Below are 21,140 nucleotides of genomic sequence, written 5' to 3' on the forward strand. Positions count from 1 at the left end.
CGTCATTCTAAACATTTCATTTAAAGCAAACTGCTTTGAGTGTTGCATAAGAAAACCGACCAAGGTGAAGGGGAAAGGCCCAGAGGATTGGCTGATAGTTTTTTTAGTTAGTATTGCATCATTCCTTCAGTAGAAAAAAAAAAGCAGTGCAATAGAAAACGTTTTTACAGATTTTATACTCTGTTCTTGAAGTGACTCGCTATATTTTAACCACTTTTACAACACATCTTGGGGCTTAGATATCACAGCGCACCAAGTCACCAAACTGGCTGTTCACGTCTTTCCAGAGCTGAGTAATTTTGTCTTTTTAAACGGGAAATAAACAGATGTTCATATAAGCAAGTCGTGCCAGTGCAGAGTTACAAATCTGTTTTATTGAGAAAGCAACACAAGCTTGTCTTAAAAAAAGGGAATAAAAGAAAAAAAAAAAACAAAAAAAAAACACTTCCAACAATTCACTGAAAAGAAAAGAACTTTGTCGTCACTGCCGGGCTAAGAAGGAGGGATAAGGTGGGTCGGGCTTCCTTTAGAATCTTCCGGAGCGCTCTCTGTCCCTCGACCTCCGCCTCTCGCGGTGCTGCCGTCGGTCCCTGGAGCGGGAGCGTCGTTCTCTGGAACGCGAGCGGGAGCGGTGCCTGGCCGGAGAAAGGGAGAGGTTCATTTACGAACTTAAAGCAGCGCTCGAGAACAACTCGGCCGGGGTATATCCGCACCTTTTCCTGCGGCGGCCGTACAGCTCCCTTCGAAGTTCTCGCGATATGGGTTTCAGGTGCATGAAGTTGCAGAAGCCACCGCGGGTGCACTCTCTGCGGAGAAAACGATTCACAGAGGGTTAAACCGTATCGGGCCTTGCATTCGATGGAGCTGTGCCATGAGGAAAAACTGTCTCTTTGTTACACATGCTGAGCAGCACGCCCGCTCGCCACCAAGAACACCTAATCTTTATCTACCTCTTCCTCTTCAATGAGTGCTTCCTATCACTGGCAAAACAAACAACACCCGAGCCAATGGAAAATCACCGAGCGGCTCATAATCGGAAGTTCCCTCCCACTGTGCAAAGTTGTTTAAGTGTAATAATTCGCGCTGCGTTCATGTTTCATCGCCTTGTTGCACATCAGCACAGTGACACTTCCATCTCTCGTGGACCCCTTGACCCGGAGGATGTCCTTGGGGCAAATTTGACGCACTGGGCCGCCATTTACCGCACGTTCATCCCACTGTGTGCAATATGTACAGTTCTCCTATGCTCTATATCCTTATCATGTGAGCTGATAGGGATATTGCCAAGTAAGCTCTCAGTTAAACGGGTGCAGTAAGCCTTGTGGCTTTAAAGCTCCTCCGGGGTGAACAGTGAAGCCTTGTCTCGGCTTTCTTCCCACCTCACCGCCCCGCTGCCGACATCACATACTCCAGCTTTTTCTGCAATGACTGGATATCCTTACACAGACAAGGTTTGAGATACACTTGCCTCTCAGCCTCTCAGCTAGGACTAAACAGTATTCACAGTATGAATACAAAGGTGAAATTAATAAAAAAATGCTTTCTATAGCTGGGGGAAATAAGAAGACGGGTTAAATGGTTGTTAAACATACTCACCCCATTTCATACTGGCGGCAGCAGGCTTCCCTGAAGTCAGTGACGGGGGAGAGCTCTGCATGGATGGGTTGAGCGTTGAACCAGCGGTTGTTCAGGTCCATAACCGCCTTCTCTGCGTCCTCCTCGCGCCGAAACTAGACGCAGAGGACACTTGAAATGTGACTCGCGGCAGCTAACGAGGCTTTTTTTTTTTTTTTTTTTTTACTAACATCATCTCACTAAATGCGACCGTCTCTTCGCTAACCTTAACGTAGACATTGCCGACGAGGTGGTCGCCTAAGTTATCGCACACGTTCATCTCCTCCACTTCTCCGTACTTCTCCTCCATCTCCGTGAACACCTCCTGTGTCGGAAACAAGAAGACGACAATTAACCCACCCGACAGGTTCTTGTTATTCCCAACGTGCTTTTGCCAAGAAATCACACCGCCTACCCAGTTTCCTGAGGCGAAACCGTGCGGTGTTAATGCAGTGGTTTATTCTGTTATCTGTTAACATCTGAACAGCAACCATTATTATGTAGGCTAAGACTGTTCTGCTGTCCTTCTTTATACCGTCTATGGTCTGAACGCCTGAGCCACCTACTGGACTGGAGTGTGTTTCAGTAGATTTACAAAAAAGTTGTTGCACTACAGTCTCTGTTTTGTTTGCAATCGCATCCTCGTGAGATAATGCTCCATGATCTTTTAGTTTTGACAGTTTTAGCTTGAATTAATTGTTTAGAAACCGAATCAGGAAACCAGTAGCAATACCCAGTGTGAAGGCAGGCAGAGTTATAAAACTCCTGTCGTCTGATCCAGTTTTACAGCTGCTGAATAAATATTAGCTTCCAAATCAATAAGCGATTCTTGCATCATCAGCGAATCGATCTCGGCGATGACCTGTGCCTCCTTTCTGCCGTTACTAAAGACGCGACGATGACGCCATGCAGCGCACCGTGTGCAGCGAAAAAAATAGAAGCGCGTCCAAGCGGTCGCTCACCTCGAAGAACTCGTCGTAGTGCTCCTGCATTTCCACATCGCTGACGGCACCTACAAAACGTCAACAAGAGACGGTCAAAGTGAAGCCAGATGGACACTGGTGGAAGAAACAAATCTAATGGTTACACCCTCTAAACATCAAATTAAATGTACTTCATTTAAGCATAGACAAGTTAAAGCAGATCGCCCTTAGTCATTCTCTCCTGGTTTAACTTTAACAACTTTTACCTCCTTTGCAAAACTGTTTGTGTAACTGTGTTTATACTGAACACAGAAGGATCAGGATGTAAGACCGCAAAACAAATCTGCTATGCATAAAAGGCTATTGCATAAAAGGGAGGCTCCTCGTTTGGGGAAGAAGCCTACGTCTACAAATCAGTGGTGTGAAACTGTTAAGTGTAAAGAACACGGAAACAGTTAAGTTAATTCACAAAACCAAAAAGGAGGATGTGAAACAAAAGCCTCTCGTTGCACACTACTGCGTGACACTGACTCAAGTAGTTAGGCCCGGGGCAGCATGCAACACAGCATGAGGCCGGCTAGCTAACTCCAGGAAGTGGTGTGCTGCGTTGTAGGCGTCTCTAGGAGGACATGTTCCTGCGCTAAAACCAGATTTATGTGGGGAAGGTGTGAGCAGTCAGTGCCTGAGGGTTCCTGCAGATGAAGGGAGAACTTACAGTGTAAACCACCAGCAGACTGGAGTTTTCAAGGTTATGAAGGTAAATGTTCAAGTGGGAAATGGTCTGAAATACAAAACGTAAGCTTCTGTGATATAAGTCCAACCGAAAACAGAGCTGGGGAGGAAAAAATGTGATTAGATATTTGTTCTGGTTTTCTAACTACTGAGCTGAGCTCTAGCTAAGGAAGCGACGGGGGGGGAAAAAAAAAAAAGCTGCATTCACAAAAGATCTCAGGAGTAACTGCTCGGCCAAGGCCTCTCTCTCCGTTAGTGTCTTTAAGCCTCAAGTTAGCAATTAAAATACGCAATAGAAAATGATTAGCTTAGCTTAGCTTAGCTTAATGTTGATAGAGCAGGTTTGTGTTGACTGAAGGCTTTAATTCGAGAGATGACTAACAAGAACAACAAACACACAACAGTTCAAGGACTGAATTACATTAATATTTACTCTCCAACTGAACTACTGATTCAACCTTGCAAAACCCCAAATGCAAGATACTCTACGTTACAGATAACCTTATCTTAAATAACCCACAGCTGCTTCTTTTCTCAATTTAACTGGGAGTTCCAAGAGTCATAGGAAACGCTGACGCTTTATATCAGTACCAATAAAATTTCCAAATTTCTCCGAACACGCTGTACACAGAATACGGAAATCAAAAGAAAAAACAGACAAGCCGGCTCTGAAATCTCAAGAGACTCTCTCCTACACCCCCACCTGTCACAGAGCTTCAACTCTACTACGCTCGGCTCAGCATGTTAACTCACACGTCTTAAGTCCTCAACCACAATTACGCCGTTTGCTTCGCCGCAGTGGTTACGACGCTTGTTTCGCATGATGTGAAGGCTCGCCTACGCAAAGTAAACACACGGCGGGGGCACCCGACGCTGGTGTCTGCACTTTCAGTCGCGTTATTAAAAGCGAGCGCTGAACACTCGGGACTCCCGGGAGGCAATGGGGCTTTCGGGCGAGGGAAGGGAAGGGAAGGGAAGGGAAGCCGGCGGCGAGCGTTTTACTTACAGCGCGAGGCGTCCGCCGTCTGCGCGCTGTTCTGAGGGTTGCGGTAGATGTTTTGGATCAAGATGGTCTGCGGAGGACACGGGGGAAAAAAAACACAATACATGGTCAGGTGGGTGGTGCAATCAAGTTCACAAAGGAGTTTGAAGAAAAGAAAGATAAGTAGGATGTGTTTAAGGCCAAAGTAAAGCTGGCAACCTTCAAATGTAGAGAACTGTCTATACACATTACTTAAAATAAATTAATATTTAAGAGGATATCAACATTTTATCCCTCAGATATAAAATATAAGCATGTTTGACACAAATGATACATTCAAGGGTGTATGCATTGGTGAGACATTGAACGGCCGCAGCCCAGAAGGATGAGCCGGGTTGCCGCTTTGATTCTCACCTGGCTGAAGGTTGGTTTGTTGTGCAATCTCGAGCAACGGTCCCCATGTCTGCAAGCTCCAATTTTAAAATAGAAGGAACAATTGACCCTGGAAAAGGAGCGGGACTGTCATCACATCACACACACACTCATCATCTGCCATTTCACCCGTGGTCTTGTCAAGCGATGACAAGACCATAAACAATCCATAAGTTGTCAATGGATTGTGTTTCCATGGTGTTCCTGCATATCCCTTTAAACAACCTCACTGTAGACACCTAAATGTTGCCTGGAAATTAAATTAACACACAATTATTAGTCGTGGGAGGATTATTACAGGTCTCTGCTTGGCCATCTTTGCAAAAGTTTATCCCATGGACCCCTCCTCCTTGAACCACTAGCCAAGCAGTCTTACTCAAAATAACATTTTCTCACATGAATTGACCAAACAAACGGCGCCCTTAATGTTTGTTTCTAAAGTTGCAATTAGTTTATTAGCCACAAAATGTCACTGTGCCTTTTGCTGCACTCCACTCGTGTAACAAAACAACCCGGATAGCAAGGAAGCTACTCTGCTAATAAGCTTGTTAACGGAGCAGGCAACATGTTAGCTTAATAAACATGCACTTCCAGCTTTGACGCGTGCGCAAACACACTCGTAGACATTTAATCAAATAAAACATTTAGGCGGAAACCGGACGCACAGTGTAGCTGCAGGTTAGCCAAGATGCATTTAGGAGTTTCATTCAATGTGTTAGCTAACCGTTAGCTTCCTCGTGCTAATATTAGCTCGACTAGAACACTCCGGAGCGCTGCGGCAACAAACTGTGCCCCGCTTGCAGTAAATAAACTCCGTTGCAAACAAACCTAATACAAAACATGTTGTTTGGTGCGACAGAAAGTGTAAATATTAACTAAAACCTACTTGTCTTTCTCTGTGCCGAAAATGGACGCCAGGTACTCCGCCATTTTCGGCTCGTCGGAAATGCTCTCCCCTACGTCATTACGTAAAGGGAGGGAGTTTGCGCAGTCGTTGCCGCCCCGGCTTGCACTGAGCCCGAAACACCGGAAGTGTGCGCTGTTTGCCCAGAAAAAGATGCCAGTCGTTTTCTTCTTTCCTAAAATAAAACGCCACCTTACAGACTTCTCGAAATTCCTCAAGATGGCGTTAAAGTGATCCCGTTTGCAATTTTTTCATTCTTCTCAATGAAGTACGCAACAACACGAGAATATTTCTTTTTTTTCTTCCACATGTAAAAAATTTAGCTGTAAAGGAAAAACAGCAATACTAACATTTCATTTAACACATTTAATTCGATATTTTCTATATTGGAAAGCTAGAATAATATTATATATTAAGTTTACAACATACAAAAATCTCATGACATGGTGTAAAGTATTACATTAATACATTTTTTCTGAAGTTGCCCTAATGTTAATTTATGCTAATGTGTTCATGCTTGGGTCCTATTTTAAACACTTCTTTAAGCATTTCTTCCAAACATTGGAGGTCAAATGTTGGGGGCAACGTTTTTTTAGGCTTTACAAAGCTGGTGGAGTACTCCCTTAAAACCTGAATGAAGCTGAGTCACTGTCAGAAAACCGAGTCCATGGGCTGATGGTGTTGTCAGATAGCAACCACATGCACGCACACATCAACGGAGTGGGCATTGAAGCCCAGGAGGCCGCATCTCTTCTTCAGTGCACTGTATATCCTCCACCGAAACCACAGAGCTCTGCACAAGGCCGCACGCGTTTGCAGGAGACGCAGAAGGCGAAGATGAAAGGATGGGAGAGGGGAGAGGAAGTGAGTTTGAAGAACCACAGATGCTGCCAAGAAGTGATGAGGAAGGTGTCTAGGTGCACAGGGTTACACAAGACTCGGAAATGAGAAGAATGTGTGTGAGAGAGGGAGATTTTAGTGTCGCATGAGATCTTTTTCGTTAACTGAGTGGCAGCAGCAGTAGGGTCGTGTGGGAACCCCCTGTTTTGAGATGTTTCAGTGTTTTACAGAAGACAGAGACCACCCACCGACCTCCACTATATTCACTACCTTAAAGGGGAAAGAGGTAGGAAGGGAGTGAGCAGAGAGTTGAAAGAGGAAGCGGCAGGTTTTAGAGAAGCGTCTCTCTGTTTTGTTAAAGCAAGCCAAGATGTGCTCGGATGAACATTTCTCAGACTGTACGTGACTGAAATATGACGGGAGGGAGTTTTCTGATCATGGGGCCGAAACACTGCTGGATCGTCCTGCATGTGTCAATCTTGGCAGCGCTGCTTCTCGCCATAAACGCTGACAGTAAGTTGACATTTCTGCCTGTTGTGCCGTCTCAGTGTTTGTACAGGTATTCAGATCGTGAAGTCAGCTTTTCGTGACCACGATCTAAATTCTCCAGTTCGCGCTGGAGGCCTTATCCGTGTAAAAGAAGTGAACTCTAAAGCGCTGTGTACATGTCGACACATCTTTTAGATTTACAGTGGAACCTGACAGTCTTTAAAAGGATGGAGTTTTTGTGTCAATGTTATAACAGATACCTGAGTGAATCCTGATTCGGCCTTAAGTGTACCGCAAAGATGGCATCTTTGAAACTCTTCTAGGACGGCTAGCTAAAAGATAATCATAAAAAAGTCTGTCACTGATGTTAGAAATGCTACTTTTGGTTAATTTCTTCCACAACTGGGGGTGTTTACAGTGTGAGTGGGAGCTTGATGGAAACAATTAGACATTTTATACATAAAAAGGCAGAAAAAAGTCTCCCTGAACTTCCTCATTAGCTCTATCAAGAACCTCCTTTCAATCCCTTAATGTTTTTGTGTTGGCTTAAATTAGGAAGGCTATTTTCCTTTCTAATCTGATTTTTTCCTTACCAAGGTAATTTGTCAAATTTCACAGATCACTCATTGATTGATAGTCTGTCCAACAAGGCACTGACTGACTTATTGATCGCCCCATGTATTTCATTCTGAACTCTGAAGATTTTATTATTCAGAAGCGGAGAACGAATTACCTACGAAGAAAGGTAGAAGTGAGGCCTCCTAAAGAAGGAACCCGAAACCTGGCTGCGGTAACGGTTTTAAGGTCAAAGTAGAGCCAATAACAGGAGACGCACTGGCCGTCGAGAGACAAATAACACCTCACACAATTCAATATTCACGCAGCACAACTCTGAAAAACAAAATTCACGCAAATACTGGATAAAAATATGTCTCGCATTCACGAGAGGCTCGGCAGGAGAGGGATTTTTACCATGTGACAGTCAATACAACTACAACCTAAGGCCGAGAACGTCCTCTGAATCCGACAGTAGAACATTTTAAGGTGGAAAGTAGCGCAACAAAGCAGCAGCTGAAGACAGATTTCTCCATCCGGGTCTCGAAAAATTTAAAAAAGTAAAGGAATGGAACTTCTCTAATAAAAGGCAGACTGAGCTTGCACTTTAGAGCCTCCATTTAACTAAATATACAACCAAATACCCTTAAGTTTAATATTAAAATAATGTAATGATTGTAAAATGATACAGTTTTCAATCATTTCATGATTTTGTTAAAGGGTGAACTCAGTTTTATTATCTACTCTACGCCTTTAGTGGTTGTCTTGTGCGCTAAATGTGCCGTTGTCATGTGACCCTGACATTATTTTAACTACTTTTAAAAGGACTTGACTCAATATTACCACCTTTAGAAATAAGAAGTTGTTTTAATGCTCACCCCTACATTTTTTTCAACACCAAACAACCGTCAAAATAACTAATCATGAACTCTTTGCATAAGCGAACAAATTTGAAAGTTCTTTTTTTATTTTCTCACAATTTTTTTTATTTAATTATTTTGTTTGGAGAATGAGCACTTTAATATATCATTAAAGCTCAACTATAGCAACCAAAATGGACCCCACGTGACGATTGTGAAATTATTACACCACGTAAAAGGTCAAGAAAGCTATCCAGCTGTTGAATAAATGAGTTCTGCGCCGGTAAAAAAGTAAAGTTAAATTCTCCCTTGGCACTGTCTGCTTCAGGCGGGGTTCAATCTCAGTTCCCTCAACCGCTGGATCTCATGCAAATTATGTTTCCACTCATCATAAAAGGGAAATGTCACCAAGTGATTTTTTTCACTGTTTAATTAGTTTTTAAGCTTTCAATTTCACTCTCGTCAGTCAGGCTTCGCGTACATTTGCCTTTTGATCTCGTCTTATTGTACAAGAAGTACTTCTTCTCCTTTCGTCTATAGCTTTTAAAATAAACCGTGGATCAATATCATCTGTCATTAACTAATAAGGAAATTCAGCCGTTTGATAACATTAAACTAGAATTAAACTAATGATTTGTTATTTGTATGTTTTTCTCTTGCAGGTGAGGAAGTGACGAGTGAAACCCAGAAAAGTGAGGAGTGTAACCCCGAAATCAGAGTACGCCGCAACACAGTTTACAATGCCACAGTTGGACAGGAATTTAGGATTAACTGCACAGTTATTTTCTGCAACAATCCACCACCAACAGTCTCCTGGAATAAATTTGGGGAAACTGATCTCCTAGTCAATTCCAGCAGTAACAGTCACATTAAAATGGAGTGGAATATGATAAAAGAGTTGGAGGGGATAACGTTTTTGGTCTTCAGAAACATTCTCTTGAGTGACTCTGGTCAGTATCAGTGTCGTACTGAAGGAGACGTGGGTCATACCATCAACATCACCGTCCACGGTGAGTTTGACTTCTCAGTGACCCAAGAAACAAGTTTTCACCGTATACAGTCCAGATTTCTAACAGTTAATCTAAATTATAAAACATATCTGTTTTCACTCAGTACATTAGCTCTGTGTTGTTTCACAGATAATTACGAGACCACTAATGTCCCAAAGATCAATAACACAAGTAAGAAAAGTATATCTGTACATTTTATTTATCAGAAATACTGTGATTCTAATGCTCCAACTTCAGTATGACGCCTAAAACATTAGTTTTGTTGTCGTTTATTACACTCAGACTGAGTCAAACTGTGTGTCTTTTCTAGCAGGAGGTTCAAAGTCAAATGCTAAAATCTCAGAAGACATCCTGTTGTATGTGTACTGCGCTGCCGGGATTGCCACGTTTGTCATCATAGTGATAATTATATCTGTCATATCAATGCGAGGGTGTAAAGGTGAGGCACACCAAGTTATTTTTCTTTATTCTCTTCTAATGATTAGTAATTAAGTAACTAATTTCACCAAATCTTGCAGGGAAATCAAAGAAAAAGAAAAAGCCAGAAAATCAGGTAAGACATGAAGGCATTTCAAGCTTAACTGATCCTGTTATTAACCTGTAGCTTATTTTAGTAAAATCTTTGATTGTTTGCAGTACATCGAGCTCCCCGTGGTCCAGCAGCCCTCGCCACGTGCCAACTTCCAGGCCTCGCCAAGAGGAAGCCCCTCCGTGCCTCCGTCTCGGAGATCCACCAAGAGAAAGACGCCGCCAAGGCAAACCAACGAGCTGAGGTTATCGAGAGGTAATGAGCAGCTTTACGGCCACATGGAAGAGGACAGGATGAGACAGAGTAACACAGGACAGGAGGAGGCTTCTATAGTGTACGCTGCTCTCAACCATCACCAGCCCCCGAGGCCCGCTGCTCGGGCAAGATTGCAAGTCGAGGAGAACTCGGAGTACGCAGCGATCCGTGTCGCATAAAGATCCTAAACCTACTGGAATAAATCACACTATTAAAGCACATGAGACTGTTTATACCCCATTCAAAGGGAATAACTCTCACATCAAGGAATATGGACACAGAAAACTCTTTTACATTTTTGTAAAAACTCAGATTAGCTTCTTCACCTTCAGTCCGACTTGCAAAACGACTCAACAGCAAAACACAACCTTTATCAACATAATGGGATCATACATTTTGGCGGTGTGCTAAAATGCCATATTGAATCCCCCCCACTGTTGCTTCTCTTGCTAACACTTCTGGAAAATGAAAGTAAATAGTTATTGTTAGCATAGAGCAAGCAATAGCTAGGCTATGAGGCCAAAAACAACTACGCACTGTACATAAATAACTCTGGTTTATTCTGGTTTGCATCCTAAAGCTGCAATAAGTTGTATTATTTTATTTTATTTACCCAGAATCATTGGTGCTTTAAGTTTACTGTGTGTTATTTTGGGGAAATGACATGAAGTTGTCATATTAGTGCTCCAGCGTTGATACAAATCTACATCCTGCTGTCGTAAATACTCACAAGAGTGGTGAAAATAGTCCCAAAGAAATGTGCTTTTTACTCCCATTGGAGTAATTTTTGAATGTTTCAACAGCAAAACCTTCAGTTTCCAGCTGTTCTACGAAAGCGGTGAGTTTTTTAATACTATGGCCTACTGCAGGACTTTTTAATTGAAGCACTTACCAGAGGATCCTAGCTAATCAGCACCAGGTAAATTTCAATATTTGTTGGCCGTAGCTGAAAAGAAGTGCAATCATAGCAACAGAGACGAAGTAGACAACAGCTAGAGGACAGCAGAGAAACAATAGTGACCAAAGTAACTTGGGTTCTATGAATTCACTGTCACTGGTGGTCAGGAAGAATGAAAAGGTACCAAGAAACCATTCAAGATCAATTTCGACACTCGAATCCATCTTTCGGAGGAAGAATTGAGGTATAACACGGAAAGGAAACATACGCATGTGCCAAAAGTGTTTAGAGTGTAATCACTCTAACTGCCTGAAGGGGGAGACAGAAGGTCCACACTGCAGCTTTAATTTATGAAAATACAAATTTGTGACCAGATTTACAAATCTAATGAGGATTCTTGTAATATTTACCTGAATCTTTTGCAGGTAAGGACATCACTTGAATGTACTCTTGAGAAAACACCCAGCGACAGTAATGGTTTTGTATTTCTGCAGCCTGTACTGTACAGCTACTGACTCATTTTCCGACTATATGAATGATTTAGAGCTTTCGTAATTATTGATTGTCATTCTTTGGGGAGAGGTGAATGTAATATTATTAATCTTGTGCAATCAGATAATATAATGTATATCAATGATTGTTTGATTTTAATTAAGATTATACTGTATGATGCCATCACACCTGGCTCTTGTGCTGTTTTTTAATGAAACTTGTCAACGAACAAGGAAGCAAAAACATACCCAAAGTTTCACATCTGCTAAGGTGTAAAAGAACGCCTGTGCATGTCATGTCTTTTTGTTGGTACATACACAAGCCCACCCTAATCAAAAACAGGAAGGAAGTAGAGACAGCCACACATATACTGTGTCAGATAGTACGCACAAAGGTGAAAAAGTACATAGTTGGCTCCTTAAGTGTCCACCATGAAATCTTACTACAGTCGGATGGTCCATCTGGTCTTGATGTTAGCAGTGCTTGTCCTCGCTCTGGATGCTGATAGTAAGTCATTGTTATTCCTTCTAAGTCGCAAAGTCTGAACAGGTCTTTGTTACGGCCTACGGCCTTAGTCTCACCGTACATACAATAGGTGATTCAAAGCTTAACAGGACTGATCAAAAGACCAAGTTCTGCATGTATATCACTGTTTAAGATTGTTGTTTTGGAAAATGGTGAAGACTTTGTCAGGTTAAAAACAACACTACATTGTACATGGAAAAATAACAGCGCAATGACAGAATCTTGTATTACAGAACTCATAATCACCAACAAATAAAGTACAGCAGCACTTTCATTATCTTAAATTTAGCCTTAGTGATCTAATCTACTTCATTTAAAACAGACTCTGATGTTCAGTAATGTATTGTAAAAACTAATCTCTGTTTAATTTGGAACAATTTGTCACGGAAACGAGCGAAGTGTTTAAACCACAAAGACACCACAGATGACTCTCAGATCTAAATTTTCAATCTGGTGGACACAGCTACAGCTAGCAAAACCCACACAGCTTCAACTGTGATCTCTTTCAGACATTGTTTCTGAAAGGTTCATTTAGCAAAGAGTGTTTTGTGTTCTTTCTACTGCAGGTGAGGAATCGGAGTGTATCCCTGTAATCAGCGTATAACGCAACACAGTTTACAAGGCCACAGTTGGACAGGATTTTAGGATTAACTGCCCAGTTGTTTTCTGCAACAATCCACCACCAACAGTCTCTTGGTATAAATTAGGGGAAACTGATCTCCTAGTCAATGCCAGCAGTAACAGTCACATTAAAATGGAGTGGAATAAAGAGATGGAGGGTATCGTTTTTGGTCAAAGTACAGCTAATAACAGAAGACGCGATGGCCGTCCAGAGACAAATAACACCCCACACAATTCACTATTCACGCACATAACTCAAATACTGAATGAAAATACGACTCGCATTCAATAGAAGCTCGGCAGGAGGGGGATTGTTACCATGTGACAGTCAATACAACTACACTGCAAGGCCGAGAACGTCCTCTGAATCCGACAATCTCAGTTCCCTCAACCGCTGGATCTCATGCAAATTATGTTTCCACTCATCATAAAAGGGAAATGTCACCAAGTGATTTTTTCACTGTTTAATTAGTTTTCAAGCTTTCAGTTTCACTCTCGTCAGTCAGGCTTCGCGTACTTTTGCCTTTTGATCTTGTCTTATTGCACAAGAAGTACTTCTTCGCCTTTCATCCGTAGCTTTTAAAATAAACCGTGGATCAATATCTTGTCACATCCCTCATTAACTAATAAGGAAATTCAGCTGTTTGATAACATCAAACCAGAATTAAACAAATTATTTGTTATTTGTATGTTTTTCTCTTGCAGGTGAGGAAGTGAGGAGTGAAACCCAGAAAAGTGAGGAGTGTTACTCCGAACTCAGAGTACGCCGCAACACAGTTTACAATGCCACAGTTGGACAGGAACTTAAGATTAACTGCACAGTTATTTTCTGCAACAATCCACCACCAACAGTCTCCTGGAATAAATTTGGGGAAACTGAATTCCTAGTCAATACCAGCAGTAACAGTCACATTAAAATGGAGTGGAAGATGTTAAAAGAGATGGAGGGGATATCATTTTTGGTCTTCAGAAACATTCTCTTGAGTGACTCTGGTCAGTATCGGTGTCGTACTGAAGGAGACGTGAGTCATACCATCGACATCTCCGTCCACGGTGAGTTTGACTTCTCAGTGACCCAAGAAACAAGTTTTCACTGCATACAGTCCAGATTAGAAATCCACTAATCTAAATTATAAGACATTTGTGTTTTCACTCAGTACATTTGCTCTGTGTTGTTTCACAGATAATAACGAGACCGCCAGTGTCACAAAGGACAATAACACAAGTAAGAAAAGTAAATCTGCACATTTTATTTAGCAGAAATACTGTGATTCCAATGCAACCATCAATTTATTGTCATTTATCACTCTCTGACTGAGTTAAACCTTGGTCCAAGACCTGGTCAATGTCAGCGGTAAAAGTCACATTAAAATTGTGTGGGAGACGTTAAACGACACTGAATTTAATCTACGACTGCTGGCTAAGGCTAAGAGAAACACCCTGTTACACCACTAGGAGGTCACTAAACTTAATGTGCAATCGGTGTGTAAGTTTGCCAAAAGTACAGTATGCATGGAGTATAAACTCTATAGTTTTCTCTGGACCCCTGCCCAATCTGACCAATGATAGCACGTTTAGTCGCATGTCATCATTCCATTGTTGGTTATTTAGGTGGTGTTCAGCAAACGTTGTGGCCTTCATAGATAATTGGAATACTTTCTGTGGAAGGCCTGGGCTGGTTAGGAGAGAAGGCATCCATTGTACAGGTGCAGCTCTCATATCTAGTAATCTATTTTATTAACCCCCCGAAACCTCGACAATCCAGAGGCCAGGAGGCAGACTGGAGTCGTACACAATTCTCTGCAGGTTCTCTAGCACTGTCTCACAGCCAGAACCCCCCACACTTCCCCACACCCCATAGAGGCTCTGTCTGCTCCTAAAGTCTTTAAGACAAAAAACAACTGAAGAGGAGTTATTCATAAGTAACTTATTCAAATCAATACAATTTCATTGGTAGAAAAATCGTGATCTTTTAAATATCAGATCTCTCTAAATCTCTTTTAGTGAATGGTTTGCTCACCGATCATCTGATCGATCTATTTTGTTTGACTGAAACGTGGTTGCAGGATGATGAATATGTTACTTTAAATGCAAAGGAGCAAAGTGCTCAAACCACAAAGATACCACAGATGACTCTCTGTTCTAAATTTTCTATCTGGTGGACACAGCAGCATCAAGCAAAACCCACAGAGCTTCCACTGTGAACTCTTTCAGACATCGTTCATTTAGCAAAGAATGTTTTGTCTTCTTTCTACTGCAGGTGAAACATCTTGTATTATTGCACAACTAGTACTTTTCCTTTCGCCTGTAGCTTTTAAAATAAACTGTGGATAAAAAACTTGTCACATCTGCCATGAACTAAAAGGAATCATCAGACTAGAATTTAACAATTTGTTATTTGTTATTATTATCTTTTGTCTTTAAAGGGAAGTGTAACTCTGAAATCACAGTACGCCACAACACAGTTTACGAGGCCACAGTTGGACAGGATTTTAGGATTAACTGTACGATTGTTTTCTGTGACAATCTACCACCAACAGTCTCTTGGTATAAATTAGGGGAAACTGATCTGCTATTCAACGTCAGCAGTAACAGTCACATTAAAAACGAGTGGAAGAGGTTAAAAGAGATGATCCTCTCTGTACATGAGGACTGTAGTGATGCAGGAAACACTTGTTCATTCAGAGATCTTCATTATTTCCCAAATGTTGCCAATGTTGGACCAGATACTAGGTTACTACAGTGCAATACATCATATTGTTGCTGCTTCACATGGTCACATGGCTTGTATGGCTTACATTTAAGTCTAAATGAGTTTCTTAATGTATGCATATTGAATCTGATATCTTCTTTTGTCTTCTTTTGTCTTGCAGAGCAACCAAGAGCTCCGAACTATGTCTGGCCATATGTGGTACTTATTGGGCTCACGGTGTTTGTCGTCATAGTGCTAGCTATATGCCTTACAGTAAAACGAGGATGTAAAGGTGAGACCTTGTGACGTATACACACAGTAACTGGATGACTCCTCAGTGTCAGTCAGCAGTGGATTCCTCCCACACAGACCTCTTGGTGACAGGATAAAATCTCACCTGACAAACAAAACGTATTAACATAACATATTAGAGTCAGAAGCAATAATATTAAATATGCAATGCAGTTTATATTCACCATTATTAGTAAATGATCTCATCTTGTGTCCATTGTGCAGGAAAATCCAGTAACACACCTGATCGAAGACACCCGCGCTCCCTTCAGAACTCCTTCAGCACTCACGTCTATGGAAATGTCCGTTAATCCTCATGTCTGTGCGCTGAAGTCCATCTGCTCAGCTAGATTTCTGCATATATTAACATTTTAATCAATGTGTGTGTTAAATGAGTGGCTTTGCTGTTATTGAGCTTCGTGTGCTAATGTAGAATGCCGTGTGAAAAATGTAATAATCAAATCATCTAAATAATAAATTCCTTCATAAGTGTGTGTCACCGTTGCTGGTGTGTGGTGGTTTTCAATTCCCGTAAATCAAACTGGGCTAAGACAGAAGTGAAAATTCTTTGAAAATGTGTGTGTGTGTGTGTGTGTGTGTGTGTGTGTGTCAGGGTGAGTGCGAGTGTACACGGTGACAGTGAGTGAGGAAAATAGTTTCCTGTACAGGTAACTTTTGTTGTGCACACATCCATCGCAAATTGCACTTTTAAATGAAGTGATTGTCTATATTGGTGTGTGTTTCTGCATCTCTTTCCTCTTTAAGCCACCCTTCGATGCTGTTTAAAGAAGGGTCTGTGGTACATCTGGAAGTAGACCTGATGCAGACACTGTCGACTGACAAACAGGAAACAGAATTAACCACACATCACATGAACATCTCACTACAGCTGAATTGTTTTACAGTGGAAGATATAGCTACAAATTTCATACAACAAAAAAAACTGCACTTACAATTGCACTTCAAATTCAACAAAGCAACATCAAGGAGTATGGATACAGAAAACTCTTTTACATTTTTGTAAAAACACAGATTAGCTTCTTCACCTTCAGTCCGACTTGCAAAACGACTCAACAGCAATACACAACCTTTATCAACATAATAGGATCACACATGTGCTAAAATGCCATATTGAATCCCCCCCGCCGTTGCTTCTCTTGCTAACACTTCTGGAAAATGAAAGTAAATAGTTATTGTTGGCATAGAGCAAGCAATAGCTAGGCTATGAGGCCAAAAACAACTACGCACTGTACATAAATAAATAAGCTGCAGTAAGTTGTATTATTTTATTTGATTTACCCAGAATCATTGGTGCTTTAAGTTTATTGGTGTGTTATTTTTGGTAAATGATATGAGGTTGTCATATTAGTGCTCCAGCGTTGGTACAAATCTACATCCTGCTGTTGTAAATTCTCACCAGAGCAGCGAAAATGGTCCCAAAGAAATGTGCTTTTTACTCCCATCGGAGTTATTTTTGAATGTTTCAACAGCAAAACCTTCAGTTCCAGCTGTTCTACGAAAGTGGTGAGTACTTTAATACTATGGCCGACTGCAGGACTTTTCAATTCAAGCACTTACCAGCAGATCTTAGCTAATCAGCACCAGATAAATTTCAATATTTGTTGGCCATAGCTGAACAGAAGTGCAATCATAGCAACAGAGACGAAGTAGACAACAGCTAGAGGACAGCAGAGAAACAATAGTGACCAAAGTAACTTGGGTTCGATGAATTCACTGTCACTGGTGGTCAGGAAGAATGAAAAGGTACCAAGAAACCATTCAAGATCAATTTCGATGCTCCAGATGAAAATGAATCCGTCTTTCAGAGGAAGAATTGCAATATAACACGGAAAGGATTCATCATTAGGATAAACACGGATATTGTTGGGGTCAATGTAAACATACGCATGTGCCAAACGTGTTTAGAGTGTAATCACTCTAACTGCCTGAAGGGGGAGACAGAAGCTCCACACTGTAGCTTTAATTTATGAAAATACAAGTTTGTGACCAAATGTGAAAGATTTACAAATGTAATGAGGATTCTTGTAATATTTACCTGAATCTTTTGTACGTGAGGACATCACTTGAATTTGCTCTTGAGAAAACACAAAGCGACAGTAATGGTTTTGTATTTCTGCAGCCTGTACCGTATAGCTACTGACTCATTTTCCGACTATATGAATGATCTTTCGTAATTATTGATTGTCATTCTTTGGGGAGAGGTGAATGTAATATTATTAATTTTTGTGCAATCAAATAATATAATGTATATCAATGACTGTTTGATTTTAATTTAGATTATACTGTATGATGCCATCACACCTGGCTCTTGTGCTGTTTTTTAATGAAACTTGTCTACGAACAAGGAAGCAAAAGCATACCCAAAGGTTCACATCAGGTAAGGTTTAAAAGAACGCCTGTGCGTGTCATGTTTTTTTGTTGGTACATACACAAGCCCACCGTAATCAAAAACAGGAAGGAAGTAGAGACAACCACACATATACTGTGTCAGATAGTACGCACGAAGCTGTTTTCGAAAAGTAGTTTTCTCCTCGAGTGTCCACCATGAAATCTTACTCCAGTCGGACGGTCCATCGGGTCTTGATGTTAGCAGTGCTCGTGCTCGTCCTCGCTCTGGAAGCTGATAGTAAGTCATTGTTATTCCTTCTAAATCGCAAAGTCTGAACAGGTCTTTGTTACGGCCTACAGTCTTAGTCTCACGGTACATACAATAGGTGATTCAAAGCTTAAGAGGACTGATCAAAAGACCAAGTTCCGCATGTATGTCACTGTTTAAGATTGTTGTTTCGGAAAATGGTGAAGACTTTGTCAGGTTAAAAACAACACTACATTGTACATGGAAAAATGACAGAATCTTGTATTACAGAACTCATAATCACCAACAAATAAAGTACAGAAGCACTTTCGTTATCTTAAATTTAACCTTTTTGATCCTAATCTACTTCATTCAAAACAGACTCTGATGTTCAGTAATGTATTGTAAAAACTAATCTCTGTTTAATTTGGAACAATCTGTCACGGAAAGGAGCGAAGTGCTTAAAACACAAAGATACCACAGATGACTCTCTGATCTAAATTTATTTGGTGGACACAGCTACAGCTAGCAAAACCCATACAACTTCAACTGTTATCTCTTTCAGGCATTGTTTCTGAAAGGTTAATTTAGCAAAGAATATTTTTTCTTCTTTCTACTGCAGGTAAGGAATCGAAGTGTACCCCTGAAATCAGAGTACACCGCAACATAGTTTACGAGGCCACAGTTGGACAGGATCTTAGGATTAACTGCCTGATTGTTTTCTGCAACAATCCACCGCCAACAGTGTCTTGGTATAAATTAGGGGAAACTGATCTCCTAGTCAATGCCAGCAGTAACAGTCACATTAAAATGGAGTGGAAGATGTTAAAAGAGATGGAGAGGATATTGTTTTTGGTCTTCAGAAACATTCTCTTGAGTGACTCTGGTCAGTATCAGTGTCGTACTAAAGGAGACGTGGGTCATACCATCACCATAAAGCTCAACTATAGCTACCAAAATGGACCCCACATGACGATTGCAAAATTATTACGTCACGTAAAAGGTCAAGAAAGCTATCCAGCTGTTGAATAAATGAGTTCTGCGCCGGCAAAAAAGTAAAGTTAAATTCTCCCTTGACACTGCCTGCTTCAGGCTCTCAGTTCCCTCAACCACTGGATCTCATGCAAATTATGTTTCCACTCATCATAAAAGGGAAATGTCACCAAGTGATTTTTCTCACTGTTTAATTAGTTTTTAAGCTTTCAATTTCACTCTCGTCAGTCAGGCTTCGCGTACATTTGCCTTCTGATCTCATCTTATTGCACAAGAAGTACTTCTTCTCCTTTCGTCTGTAGCTTTTAAAATAAACCGTGGATCAAAATCTTGTCACATCTGTCATTAACTAATAAGGAAATTCAGCCATTTGATAACATCAACCTAGAATTTAACAAATTATTTGTTATTTGTATGTTATTCTCTTGCAGGTGAGGAAGTGACGAGTGAAACCCAGAAAAGTGAGGAGTGTAACCCTGAAGTCAGAGTACGCCGCAACACAGTTTACAATGCCACAGTTGGACAGGATCTTAAGATTAACTGCACAATTATTTTCTGCAACAATCCACCACCAACAGTCTCCTGGAATAAATTTGGGGAAACTGATCTCCTAGTCAATTCCAGCAGTAACAGTCACATTAAAATGGAGTGGAAGATGTTAAAAGAGATGGAGGGGATGACGTTTTTGGTCTTCAGAAACATTCTCTTGAGTGACTCTGGTCAGTATCAGTGTCGTACTGAAGGAGACGTGGGTCATACCATCAACATCTCCGTCCACGGTGAGTTTGACTTCTCAGTGATCCAAGAAACAAGTTTTCACTGCATACAGTCCAGATTAGAAATCTGCTTATCTAAATCATAAAACATATCTGTTTTCAGTACATTAGCTCTGGGTTGTTTCACAGATAATAACGAGACCGCCAATGTCACAAAGAACAATGTCACAAGTAAGAAAAGTATATCTGTACATTTTATTGAGCAGAGATACTGTCATTTCAATGCTTCAACTTTAGTCTGATGCCAAAACCATCAATTTATTGTCATTTATTACTCTCAGACTGAGTTAAACCTTTGTCCAAGACCTGGTCAATGTCAACAGTAAAAGTCACCTTAAAATTGTGTGGGAGACATTAAATGACACTGAATTTAATCTACGACTGCTGGCTACGGCTAAGGAAAAATACGGCAAGATGATTATTCACGTCGGCAGTAATGACACCCGGTTACGCCAATAGGAAGTCACTACACTTAATGTGGAATCGGTGTGTAAGTTTGCCAAAAGTACAGTATCTATGGAGTATAAACGTCATAGTTTTCTCTGTACCTCTGCCCAATCTGACCAATGATGACATGTTTAGTCGCATGTCGTCATTCCATCGCTGGTTATTTGGGTGGTGTCCAGCAAACGATGTGGCCTTCATAGATAATTGGAACACTTTCTGTGGAAGGCCTGGGCTGATTAGGAGAGAAGGCATGTATTCTACAGGTATATCTAATCTGGCTGACTTTATTAACCCCCCGAAATCTTGACAATCCAGAGTTGAGGCCAGGAGGCGGACTAGGGTCTTACATAGTTCTCTGCAGGTTCACTAGCACTGTCTCACAACCAGAACCCCCCACACTTCCCCACAACCCATAGAGGCTTGGTCTGCTCCCAAAGCCAAAAAACAACTAAAGAGGAGTTATTCATAAGTAACTAATTCAAATCAATACAATTTTAAAGGGGGGAAAAACCGTGATCTTTTAAATATCAGATCTCTCTTCTCTAAATCTCTTTCAGTGAATGGTTTGCTCACCGATCATCTGATTGATCTATTTTGTTTGACTGAAACGTGGTTGCAGGATGATGAATATGTTACTTTAAATGCAAAGGAGCAAAGTGCTCAAACCACAAAGATACCACAGAT

At 41.1% G+C, this 21,140-nt stretch overlaps 2 protein-coding genes across 2 annotated transcripts; one reads left to right on the top strand and one right to left on the bottom strand.

Annotated features, from left to right (window-relative positions):
• Window positions 1–354: 354 nt before the first annotated feature.
• Window positions 355–5,632, bottom strand: LOC311509265 (splicing factor U2AF 35 kDa subunit-like). The gene is made up of 8 exons (XM_084574391.1): window positions 5,570–5,632; window positions 4,666–4,753; window positions 4,276–4,342; window positions 2,577–2,626; window positions 1,841–1,939; window positions 1,597–1,730; window positions 714–806; window positions 355–635 (listed from the first exon to the last, which is right to left on the bottom strand). Exons 1-8 carry the CDS (start codon window positions 5,611–5,613, stop codon window positions 527–529), a joined length of 684 nt encoding a protein of 227 aa, XP_084430517.1. The 5' UTR covers window positions 5,614–5,632; the 3' UTR covers window positions 355–526.
• Window positions 5,633–6,358: 726 nt separating this feature from the next.
• Window positions 6,359–11,644, top strand: btla (B and T lymphocyte associated). Its single transcript, XM_084574757.1, has 5 exons — window positions 6,359–6,940; window positions 8,994–9,512; window positions 9,652–9,780; window positions 9,860–9,894; window positions 9,978–11,644. Exons 1-5 carry the CDS (start codon window positions 6,841–6,843, stop codon window positions 10,302–10,304), a joined length of 1,110 nt encoding a protein of 369 aa, XP_084430883.1. The 5' UTR covers window positions 6,359–6,840; the 3' UTR covers window positions 10,305–11,644.
• The last annotated feature ends 9,496 nt before the right edge of the window (window positions 11,645–21,140 follow it).

The sequence above is a fragment of the Chelon labrosus genome (genome assembly GCF_963514085.1).
Source record: "Chelon labrosus genome assembly, chromosome: 24".
Taxonomy (NCBI): domain Eukaryota; kingdom Metazoa; phylum Chordata; class Actinopteri; order Mugiliformes; family Mugilidae; genus Chelon; species Chelon labrosus.

Coding starts and splice junctions, on each gene's coding strand:
- LOC311509265 (XM_084574391.1), bottom strand. CDS start 5,613: ATGGCGGAGTACCTGGCGTCCATTTTCGGCACAGAGAAAGACAA. Junction 2,627..4,275: donor GACGGCGGACGCCTCGCGCT/GTAAGTAAAACG, acceptor GACGTTTTGTAG/GTGCCGTCAGCGATGTGGAA. Junction 1,940..2,576: donor ACTACGACGAGTTCTTCGAG/GTGAGCGACCGC, acceptor TTTCCGACACAG/GAGGTGTTCACGGAGATGGA.
- btla (XM_084574757.1), top strand. CDS start 6,841: ATGACGGGAGGGAGTTTTCTGATCATGGGGCCGAAACACTGCTGGATC. Junction 6,941..8,993: donor TCTCGCCATAAACGCTGACA/GTAAGTTGACAT, acceptor TTTCTCTTGCAG/GTGAGGAAGTGACGAGTGAA. Junction 9,895..9,977: donor AGAAAAAGCCAGAAAATCAG/GTAAGACATGAA, acceptor GATTGTTTGCAG/TACATCGAGCTCCCCGTGGT.